Here is a 12,138-nt window from a genome sequence, read left to right on the forward strand (position 1 = left end):
ATTCTATTTCCAAGATTTTGGATCATCCTTACTATCATTATTCTGAATTCTTTTTCAGGTAGACTACCTATTTCCTCTTCATTTGTTAGGTCTGGTGTGTTTTGACCCTGCTCCTTCATCTGCTGTGTGTTTTTCTGTCGTCTCATTTTGCTTATCTTACTGTGTTTGGGGTCTCCTTTTCACAGGCTGCAGGTTCGTATTTCCCGTTGTTTTTGGTATCTGTCTCCAGTGGCTAAGGTTGGTTCAGTGGGTTTTGTAGGCTTCCTGGTGGAGGGAACTAGTGCCTGTGTTCTGGTGGATGAGGCTGGATCTTGTCTTTCTGGTGGGCACGTCCACGTCTGGTGGTGTATTTTGGGGTGTCTTTGGCCTTATTATGATTTTAGGCAGCCTCTCTGCTAAAGGATGGGGCTGTGTTCCTGTTTTGCTAGTTGTTTGGCATAGGGTGTCCAGCACTGTAGCTTGCTGGTCGTTGAGTGAAGCTGGGTCTTGATGTTGAGATGGAGATCTGTGAGAGATTTTCGCCGTTTGGTATTACGTGGAGCTGGGAGGTCTCTTGTGGACCAGTGTCCTGAAGTTGGCTCTCCCACCTCAGAGGCACAGCCCTGATGCCTGGCTGGAGCACCAAGAGCCTTTCATCCACACGGCTCAGAGTAGAAGGGAGAAAAAATAGAAAGAAAGAAAGAAAGATAGAGGATAAAATATAGTGAAGTAAAAGAAAGCTATTATAAAGCAAAGCTATACAGACTAAATCTCACCCAGAAGCATATACATATACACTCAAAAAAAAAAGGAAAAGGGGAAAAATTAATATATCCTGCTCCCAAAGTCCACCTCCTGAATTTGGGATGATTCGTTGTCTATTCAGATATTCAACAGATGCAGACACATCAAGTTGTTTGTGCAGTTTTAATCCGCTGCTTCTGAGGCTGCTGGGAGAGATTTCCCTTTCTCTTCTTTGTTCGCACAGCTCCCGGGGTTCAGCTTTGGATTTGGAGCCGCCTCTGCGTGTAGGTCGCCTGAGGGCGTCTGTTCCCCCCCCAGACAGAACGGGGTTAAAGGAGCAGCTGCTTCGGGGGCTCTGGCTCACTCAGGCGTGGGGAGGGAGGGATACAGATGCGGGGCGAGCCTGCGGCGGCAGAAGCCAGCGTGACGTTGCACCAGCCCGAGGCGCACCGTGCGCTCTCCTGGGGAAGTTGTCCCTGATCACGGGAGCCTGGCCGTGGCGGGCTGCACCGGCTCCCGGGAGGGGCGGTGTGGAGAGTGACCTGTGCTCGCACACAGGCTTTTTGGTGGCGGCAGCAGCAGCCTTAGCGTCTCATGCCCGTCTCTGGGGTCCGCGCTGATAGCCGCGGCTCGCGCCCGTCTCTGGAGCTCATTTAGGCGGCGCTCTGAATCCCCTCTCCTTGCGCGCCGCGAAAGAAAGAGGCAAGAAAAAGTCTCTTGCTTCTTCGGCAGCTGCAGACTTTTTCCCGGACTCCCTCCCGGCTAGCTGTGGTGCGCTAGCCCCTTCAGGCTGTGTTCACGCAGCCAACCCCAGTCCTCTCCCTGCGATCCGACCGAAGCCCGAGCCTCAGTTCCCAGCCACCGCCCGCCCAGGCGGGTGAGCAGACAAGCCTCTCGGGCTGGTGAGTGCAGGTCGGCACCGCTCCTCTGTGCGAGAATCTCTCCACTTTTCCCTCTGCGCCCCTGTTGCTGTGGGATCCGCGCTGATAGCCGCGGCTCACGCCCGTCTCTGGAGCTCGTTTAGGCGGCGCTCTGAATCCCCTCTCCTCGCGCACCAGGAAACAAAGAGGGAAGAAAAAGTCTCTTGCCTCTTCGGCAGCTGCAGACTTTTTCCCGGACTCCCTCCCGGCTAGCTGTGGTGCACTAACCCCTTCAGGCTGTGTTCACGCCGTCAACCCCAGTCCTCTCCCTGCGATCCGACTGAAGCCCGAGCCTCAGCTCCCAGCCCCCGCCCGCCCCGGCGGGTGAGCAGACAAGTCTCTCGGGCTGGTGAGTGCTGCTCGGCGCCGAGCCTCTGTGCGGGAGTCTCTCCGCTTTGCCCTCCGCACCCCTGTGGCTGCGCTCTCCTCCGTGGCTCCGAAGCTTCCCCCCTCTGCCACCCGCAGTCTCTGCCCGCGAAGGGGCTTCCTAGTGTGTGGAAACCTTTCCTCCTTCACAGCTCCCTCCCACTGGTGCAGGTCCCGTCCCTATTCTTTTGTCTCTGTTATTTCTTTTTTCTTTTGCCCTACCCAAGTATGTGGGGAGTTTCTTGCCTTTTGGGAGGTCTGACGTTTTCTGCCAGCGTTCAGTGGGTGTTCTGTAGGAGCAGTTCCACGTGTAGATGTATTTCTAATGTATCTGTGGGAAGGAAGGTGATCTCCGCGTCTTACTCTTCCGCCATCTTCTTCTCCCCCCTCCCGAGCTTCCTTTTGATCGTTAAGAAAGATCAGTTTTTAGGATAGACCCTTTTCATCTAGAAAATTCTGTGATTTTGTATTTTAAAAATAAAAAGAGGAGTGGGACAGAGAAGGGAGCTTTTCTTCTCTCATCATTTCTAGCAAAACACACTCAAGAGTAGTAAATACACTTTGGGGTAGGAGAAAAGGCTGTGAGTCTGTATTCTGTTTCCAGGGCTTAGGGAAAAAGAAACATCCTAGTAAGAAGAAACAGATGGCAGCAGTAAAGGGAGGTGAGAGAAGTGGCAGTAGCTGGAGGGCATTTGGGTAGATCGAGTGTTTACTTTTTTTTTTCCAATTGTTTGTTTTTGTGTTTTGATGGGAGAAATTGGACATCCAGTATTTAGTGGGGAGGAGTAGAAAGAGCTGATAGAGAGGGGGGAGTGTGTGAAGATTAAGAAGAGAAAGATAGATAATGAATCAAGGTCCACATGGAAGGGAAAAAAATGATATCTAGAACATAGATGGTACATTTCCCTTCGAGAAAGGGATGAGACCTTTTCTCAGAAATAGGAAAGAACAGTGCAGATAAAAATCCATTTGGAATCTGGAAAAGGCGATGCAGATAAAGATATGAAAGTCAGCCAGGGTAGATTTCCTGTGATATTAGAAAGCTTAGGCTTGAGGGTTCCTTACTTGCATGGGCCCCTGTGAGTGCTAGGAGTTACTAGGAGTTGTAATGTCTTAAGGAGGGAGGAACACCAGAGTGTAATCCTGAAGTATTTCTATGTAAGCATTTCTGACAAATTAGCTAATGAAATCCCAGAAGAAAGGTATCAAAATTTCTGAGACTCCAGTAATTTATTGTGATATCTTTTCTCATTCTAAATCACTTTCATTTTAGTACCTAATTTGATATTTGTGGTTTTGTGGTTTTTTTTTTTAAAGGAACCTCCCCTTCCCCCACTATTTGAATAAATGTTGATTCCTTCAATACCTGGATCAGTCCCTGCTTGTAGGTATGGGGGCAGAAGTTGAGGGAGTTCAGAGTCGTAATTTTCTGAGTGAAATAAGAGACAAGATCATTTGAAAAGGATGCAGGTAGGGTAGGACGCTTGGCAGAGTATGTGGATGTTTAGAGCAGTCATCATGGGGATGAGAAGAGAACTGATTAGGGATGGCAAAAGTCATTCTGAGAGCATGCTCGCAGTTTGCCTTTTGTCCCCCTGCCCCCAGTTTTGGCTGTCCAAGTGTAAGAACAGAGAGAACACATATTTCAGGTTGGGGCTGCAGGATAGTAGAAGGAGGAGGGCTCTGGTATGTTGAGGAAGCAGGTAGAGAGAGAGGTTGAAGTGATGCACCCCAGAGTCGAGGCTGGGTGGGGAAGGAAGTACAACCATGGGACGGATGCTCACCCCCAGAAAGCAAGGATGGATGGTTTGTTGAGGCTGGAGAGCAGTGAACTGGAGATAGTCAAGACGCTGAGAGAGTTGAAAGAGAGTTAGAGTTAGTTTATTCTGGAAAAAGCTGAAAGAGCCAGTGATGTCATTTGAGGAAATCTAGAGGGAAATAAGATGAGGAAGTGTATTTCCACTGTACTCATTCATATCCAGGACTTGGTGGGAGGGGAACCTGCTGGCGGGTGGTTTGTTTAAGTTAATACCGTGAAGGTTTTTAGGCCAGAGAAGTAATAGTAAACAATATTCGTATAATGTTTTATAGTTGACCACTTTCATAGTAGTTGTCGGGATTGAAGGAAGCAGTAGATTTTTGCTCTGCATTTTTGTTTTAGTCAAAAGTTTTCATGTAGTAAGTAAAATGAAAATCTATACATAAACTCTTAGTTTACATTGCATTCTGCCTTGGTTTTATAAGCATCTACTTCGTTGCTGTCTTTGTATTATTTTTACCATTATCCTGTGTCTCATAGAGAAGTAGCGGCAACCCTTTAAACAGTGAGAAAATAAGATACAATGACCTTTAAAACAGTGACCTTTACAAGTTTATGTTGCCTAAACTAGTTTGCTTAGTCATCACTTGAGGTACTAGAATTACAAGAAAAAATGTTTAAGCTTTTTATTTTGTGTTATTGCTAACAGATTTTCTTACACATGTACACCAAGCAGTTTTCCCCTTAATCCCTGTAAAGCTGCCAGAAGTTTTTAATGTATTAAACCAAAGACCATTTCTCACATGAGTTCCTCAAGGCATCTTCTTTTTTTTCTCTTATTGCAAAAGAAAAAAGAAGAAAGAAACGTCTCATCCAAAGACAATCTACGATTCTAGAATACTGAGTTGTTCTAGAAACCATCGCATCATATTTAGATCATCTTTACTCAGTTGATGAAATAGTTGAGCAAAAGGATAGTGATTAAATAGTTGGGCAACATCTCCTTCTTTGACAGGATGCCAACAAGTAACGATTAAATTTCAAAGATTTTAAACAATGTTGGGTACCATCTTGAAGGCGTTGGAGAAAAGCTAAACACTTCTATGGGTCCTAAGTATATCTTCCATTCAGAGCTGCTTTTCATTTCTGTAGGGACTTCAGTCACTAAAGATAAATATATCTATCTATATGCATATATATATTTTTAGAAGGCATTAAAATTTTTTTGATTCCTATATTGATATTCTGGTTAATAATCTCTTTTCCTTTTTCCTACTAATCATTGTTCACAGTTGGACACAGTTTGAAGAATAATCATCGAGGTACTAGCAAAATACTATTCTAATAAGTCTGCTTTAAATTTTTAAGGGAGAAATTTTTTCCTTTAATTGAAAACTTTTTTTCCAGGTCTTGAAAAATCTAACTCTGTGGGCAGTCTACTGTGATTATGACATGTTCTTATAGTTAAGAGAAATGTTTTTAATTACATGCTAAATTAAATGTGTTATAATTGTTCTAAGCACACAGAATGTCCCTGGCTGCTTATTGCATCATCTGTTGCAGAAGAATGGGAACCTCAACTCCTCCGCCAAAAAGCACCACACACTGGAGAGATGTCAGTGAGTACAGTTTAAACAACAATATCTTCTTGTAGAAACAGTGATAGAATTGTGGTTAAGTTTCCAGGGTTGTCCATAAAAACTTATTTAATCCATGATAAATCTCAAAGTTGTTTGTCTTTTCTGTACTAAAGGTTCACCCCAAATTTGTACGCTCAGAGCCATGCATACTTTTTCTTGGGAATCTTTTCCCTCCCCTATGTTTCCTGTCAGATTCATACTCATTCTTTTAAACTCAAGTGCCACTGCATTCTTATTCAGCAGCCATTTATTAAGCTTCTGTAAAACATGGTGCCAGGCACATGTATTAGGTTCTGGGAATTCAGTGGTGAACCAGGAAGATGTTTTGCTTGCCCTACAGGAACTTAGGATCTAGCACTAATCTACTGTCTTTATTTGTAAATCTTTATTTACATTACTTATTACTAATCTTTATTTGTAAAATGAGAATATTGGCCTAGGCCATCTTTCATTCATTCTACTATGTGCCAGGTACTATTACTAGGCCCTGAGGATACAATATTGAATAAGATGAAGTCTCTGTCCTCATGGAGCTTCCTTTTTTTTTTTAAATTTATTTATTTATTTATTTTTGGCTGTGTTGGGTCTTCCTTTCTGTGCGAGGGCTTTCTCTAGTTGCGGCGAGCGGGGGCCACTCTTCATCGCAGTGCACGGGCCTCTCACTGTCACGGCCTCTCTTGTTGCAGAGCACAGGCTCCAGACGCACAGGCTCAGTAGTTGTGGCTCACGGGCCTAGTTGCTCCGCGGCATGTGGGATCCTCCCAGACCAGGGCTCGAACCCGTGTCCCCTGCATTGGCAGGCAGATTCTCAACCACTGCGCCACCAGGGAAGCCCGAGCTTCCTTTTGATCGTTAAGAAAGATCAGTTTTTAGGATAGACTCTTTTCATCTAGAAAATTCTGTGATTTTGTATTTTAAAAATAAAAAGAGGAGTGGGACAGAGAAGGGAGCTTTTCTTCTCTCATCATTTCTAGCAAAACACACTCAAGAGTAGTAAATACACTTTGGGGTAGGAGAAAAGGCTGTGAGTCTGTATTCTGTTTCCAGGGCTTAGTGAAAAAGAAACATCCTAGTAAGAAGAAACAGATGGCAGCAGTATAAGAGGAAATAAACTGGCTGCTTCCGGGGAAGTCCAGGAAGCCATCTTGGAATGAAAAAGGTCCCAGAGGGGTTGCACAGTCAAGAAGCTCTGTGTGTCACAACTTTCGATCTAATCCCTGCAGATTTTCTGGAACTGTCCTCTTTCCTGTGCTGGAACCACTGGGTCCTAGAGTTTGGGAGGAATTTCCATCTCCTTTGGCTGATGCATAGGGAAGTTGATGGAGGAAAGTTCCTTATCCCTCAGTAGGGAGGAGAAATGTGTTCTTGGCAGCATAAGTTGAAGGTCTGAACAAAGGGCTACCTACCTCTATACATCCAACAAATTATAGGTTACATAGATATTCATGGGCTGCCTGCAGTCCCTAACCATCATGGGTAATATATTAGTTAACATTGTGTTCAGTACATATAACAGAAACTAGACTATAATGGCTTAAATTAGTAAGGTTTTCATTTTTCTTACATAACAGGAAGTCAAGATGGAGACAATTTAGGGCAGGAACCACAGTTTAGCAATTCTCTCGTCTTCCTGCTCTATTATCTTATTGTCCTCATAGTCACAAGTTGTTGCTGAATCCCAGGACATCAAGAAGGCAGAAAGACCAAAAGCCATGTTATGAGGCTTTGTCTTTTTATTTGGGGAGGGATCTCTCCCTATAGACTTCCATCTATATCTATATGTTTATATAGATGTATTACATCTATATATATATATATGTATATATATATTGGCTACAGCTGTGTTGCACGGCCAGCCCTAGCTGCAGAGGAGTCTTTAGGTAGTAATCAGGTATCTTTGAATATCTTTAGGTAGTAAAGAAATTTGAATATCTTTAGGTAGTAATCAGGTTGTGTTAGTAAGAATTAAGGGGCTTATGTGTATTGAATAGGCAGCTAGCTGTGTCTGCCACTAGGACATTTTTTTTTTTAATATTAAAAAAAATGTTTTCCAAGTTCCAAACAAAAAATTTATAAATAAATTTGTAGGATGTAACCTATATTTTTTTTAAAGATTTTTTTGATGTGGACCATTTTTAAAGTCTTTATTGAATTTGTTACAGTATTGCTTCTGTTTTATGTTTTGGTTTTTTGGCTGCGAGGCATGTGGGATCTTAGCTCCCCCCCCGAACAGGGATCAAACCCACACCCCCTGCATTGGAAGGAGAAGTCTTAACCACTGGACCACCAGGGAAGTCCCTAACCTATGTTTTAAATGGGACTACCTATATATTGGCACTTAACCACCAATTATAACATAATTTCTTTGGGAAGAATCATTTTGTGTCCCACTTCACAAACATAATTCCTTAATATAGTCTTAGGTAGTGATATGGAGAATTCTTCCCATTCCTTTATTTAACTGGTTGTGAACTAAAAAAAATCAGGACAGTTAGCTGCCTGGACATTGCATTCAGTGAAAGCACTTTAGGCCTGGCAGTATCAGTAGTGCAGCAAAACGAGGGTTTCTTACTGATTTAGTGTGGAGGATGGCAGAGTAAGAAGAGGTGGAGGAAGGGGAGAATTAGTATGAAATATAGATTATATTTTGGACTCAGGGCTTATTGGTTCATTTTTGGTATCTGGGAATAGGAAGCCATGTGTTGATAGTAAATGATTATATTAATGGAAAAATATCAGTTTTTCCAATTGATATTCATCACATTGACTTTTTTTTCCCCTTTCTTTTTGAAGGAAATATAATAAAGTTTACTGGATCACTTATTTTAGGGTAAGTGTCAACTGTAAAATATTAACTGGCTTTATGATACTACTGTTTGAAATCTCAGTGGAAGTGATTTACAGGTAGCATGGGGCAGTGAAAGGGTATAGATTTTGGAATCTGTAAACATGTGGATTCATCACTGGTTAATCACTGGTTCTACCACTTCAGTGTTGTCTTGATCCAGTTACTCTAACTCCTGAGGAGTGTTTTCTCTTGGATCGAGGTGTACGATGGGGATTCTACCCACCTGGCACTGTTTCTCTGAGGGAATCACTTGGCATGTACAGAGCAGGCACTCACTAATTAGCTTTCACACACCTAAAATCACATCTTGTGTTAGGTTATAAAGAGGGTGAAGAAGGTAAAAATCAACTACAGTCGGAATTACTTTTGAACACCCTTTAGGTCACCATAAAGCTCTTATGAAAGGAAGTTGAGGTTGACTGAGAAAACCAATAGATTGACACTCTCGTCTCAGGCTGTTTCAGAGGCACCTGCTTAATGAATGGAGTGACTGTCTTCCCCAAAATCGTTATTTTTTCATTCTCTTTTCTTTCCTTTTTTTGGGGGGGGTGGCGGGGGATATATATGTAAAGTTTATGTCTAATACTGTTCTAGTGTTTTTGTTAATAATATTCTTTTTCATTAGTATAAATATAAAATCAACTCTTAGATGCTAAAATGATAAAGGAGATATAGTTGGCATTTTATCCAAATACATACATTTCTCCATGACATTGTAAGACAAAACATATTTAGATGATTTTTTCCTTTGACTCATTCCAGGCAAAAGATAAATGTATATTCTTTTCTATAATGCAATTTCTTTGTTTATATCACAGTTATATTCAGGAATATAGTGAAAATTAATCACAATTTCTGGTAAAGAATTTTGTCTTTCATGGAAAGCATGATAAAAATACTGAATAGATTTGTTCTTTTTGGCTGCTCAGATAGATTCCCCAGGAGAGGTGATGATTCTTGAGAGCTTTCTCTCTATTCTTCTGGTACTGGCCAGTGTCTGGCCTTTCTGTCTTACTTGCTTTTGCTTTAGGGTGGGAAGCTCAGAAAAAGACTTCATAAAACTGTTGTTTCTAAGTTGTGAATCCAGACAGAGTGCAGCCTTTGTGTCTGGATTTAGTGTAGGTCAATCTGATTAGGGGAAAAATCCTTCATTTTAGGATACACAACATTGTATTTCACTTTTTTTTTTCTTTCCAGTTTTCTTTTTTTTTTTTTTTGGCTGCATCGTGCAGCTAACAGGATTTTAATTCCCCAAACAGGGTTGAACCCGGGCCCTCGGCAGTGAAAGTGCGGAGTCCTAACCACTGCACGGAATTACACTGCAGTAATACAGGAATTCCCTGTATTTCACTTTTTAAAAAAAATAAATTTATATATTTATTTTTGGCTGCGTTGGGTCTTCTTTGCTGCACGCGGGCTTTCTCTAGTTGCGGCGAGCGGGGGCTACTCTTCCTTGCCGTGCGTGGGGCTTCTTATTGCGGTGACTTCTCCTGTTGTGGAGCACGGGCTCTAGGCACACGGCCTTCAGTAGCTGTGGCTCGCGGGCTCTAGAGCACAGGCTCAGTAGTTGTGGTGCACGGGCTTACTTGCCCCGCAGTATGTGGGATCTTCCCAGACCAGGGTTCGAACCCGTGTGCCCTGCGTTGGCAGACAGATTCTTAACCACTGCGACACCACTGCATCCCCTGTATTTCACTTTTAATATTTGATTTTAGGTATAACTCTTAGGAGAGGAGAAATTTTCATATGCTGGTGATAAGGAGTACAAATTGGCTAATCTTTAAAAAAAAACAGTTTGGCATTATCTAGTAAAGTTGAACAATATATACACTTTCAGAAAGTCTGTAATTTTACTTCTAGATATGTATCCTAGAGGAACATATACACATGCATACAGTGTAGATGTATACAATGTGTAACAGTATTATTTGTAATAGACTCAAACTATCAATAGAAATTCCCTAAATTGCCCGTCTGTGGTAGAACGAATAAATAAGTTGTAGTATAGCTATACAATGGATGAATCACATACCATGTGAAAATATAAATGCATGAACTCCAGATACATGTAACAACATGGATGCATCTCACAAACAGAAGGTGAACTAAAGAATACATACAGTGTGATTCCATTCCTGTGAAGTTCACAGACAGACAAAACTAAGCCCCGTTGTTTAAAGGTTCATGTTTAGGTGGTGAACTATAAAGAATAGCAAGGATATTACTATAATAAGACCCAGAATAATAGTTAGCTATAGAGATGAGAGAGTGGGTCAGGATCAGAGAGGGATGCGCTGTGGGCTTCTGGGTACTGTTAATATTTTGTTTTTTTTTTTGCCTGGGTATGGTATTGCAGCTATTTATTATTATTTGTAAGCTGAAATGTGTGTATACATTTATACATATATATGTATAATGTATGTTATATGCACATTACTGTATATACGTTATATTTCCCAATAAAAAAGAAAGAAAAAGTTTTACAAAAAGCTTAATAAAAAAGAGTGGCTCCTGTGTTATATTTAGATCATATATTTATGGTGAATTTTTTGTTTCTTTTTAAGAGGTTCTTTATTTATTACATATGAAGTTCTGGCCTTGAAGAAGTCTTTGACATTAGATACTCAAGTGGTAGAAAGAGAAAAAATGAAGTCATATATATATGTGCACACAGTTTCTTTAGATAAAAGAGAAAATCACGGTAAGTTTATGGTAAAGTAATCCCATTTTTGTGAAAAATGGAAGCTACTTATTGAATTTAAAAATGAGTAGGAATATAAGTTGGTACAAACACTATGGAAAACAGTATTGAGATTCCTTAAAAAATTAAAAATAGAACTACAATAGAACCAGCAATGCCACTCCTGGGTATTTATCCAAAGAAAATTCTAAAAGATTATGCACCCCTCTATTCACCGCAGCATTATTTACAATAGTCAAGATATGAAAGCAACCTAAGTGCCCATCAGTAGATGAATGGATAAAGAGGATGTGGTACATATATACAATGGAATATTACTCAGCCATAAAAAGGAATGAAACCTTGCCATTTGCAGCAACATGGATAAACCCAGAGGATATTATGCTAAGTGAAATAAGTCAGAGAAAGACAAATGCTGTATTATTTCACTTATATGTGGAATCTAAAAATAAAACATGAATAAACATGAATAAACAAAACAGAAACAGAATCGTTTCTACAGAGAACAAACAGGTGGTTGCCAGAGGGATGGGGGTGAGGGGAGGAGAGAAATAGGTGAGGGCGATTAAGAGGTACAGACTTCTGTTTACAAAATAAATGAGTTATGGGTATGAAGTATGGGGAATGTGGTCCATAATTATGCAATACCTTTGTATGGTAACATAATAACTGGACTGAGCGTGGTGATCGTTTTGAAATGTATAGAAATATGGAATCACTGTGTTGTATACCAGGAGCTAACACAGTGTTGTAGGTCATTATACTTCAAAAACAAACAAACTCATAGAAACAGAGATCGGGTTTGTGGTTACAAGAGGTGGGGCATGTGGGGGAAGGGGAATTGGAAGAAGGTGGTCAAAATGTACAAACTTGCAGTTATAAGGTAAATAAGTACTAGGGATGTCATGTATAACATTAATAAATATAAATGTAAATGTAATTAACACTGCTGTATGTTATATATGAAAGTTGTTAAGGGAGTGAATCCTAAGAAGTTCTTATTACAAGGAAAACATTTTTTTTCTTTTTCTTTGATTTTGTATCCATATGAGATGATAGATGTTCACTAAACTTGTTGTGGTAATCATTTCATGATGTTTGTAAGTCAAATCATTATGCTGTTTACCTTATAGTTATACAGAGCTGTATGTCAATTGTATTTCAGGAAAACTGGAAGAAAA

The 12,138-nt window shown here is 41.0% G+C and overlaps 1 protein-coding gene across 2 annotated transcripts in view; it reads left to right on the top strand.

Moving 5' to 3' along the window:
* The window catches only part of SERAC1 (serine active site containing 1), an 88,734-nt gene that overhangs the window by 40,765 nt on the left and 35,831 nt on the right, over positions 1 to 12,138 (top strand). For both annotated transcript variants that reach the window (XM_061207105.1, XM_061207104.1), the window contains exons 2-4: positions 5,289 to 5,387; positions 8,202 to 8,238; positions 10,821 to 10,957. In XM_061207105.1, the coding sequence (XP_061063088.1) occupies positions 5,297 to 5,387; positions 8,202 to 8,238; positions 10,821 to 10,957 (265 nt within the window). In that variant the 5' untranslated portion in view covers positions 5,289 to 5,296. The remainder of the gene's footprint in view (positions 1 to 5,288; positions 5,388 to 8,201; positions 8,239 to 10,820; positions 10,958 to 12,138) is intronic.

This window comes from Eubalaena glacialis, chromosome 12 (assembly GCF_028564815.1).
Source record: "Eubalaena glacialis isolate mEubGla1 chromosome 12, mEubGla1.1.hap2.+ XY, whole genome shotgun sequence".
NCBI lineage: Eukaryota > Metazoa > Chordata > Mammalia > Artiodactyla > Balaenidae > Eubalaena > Eubalaena glacialis.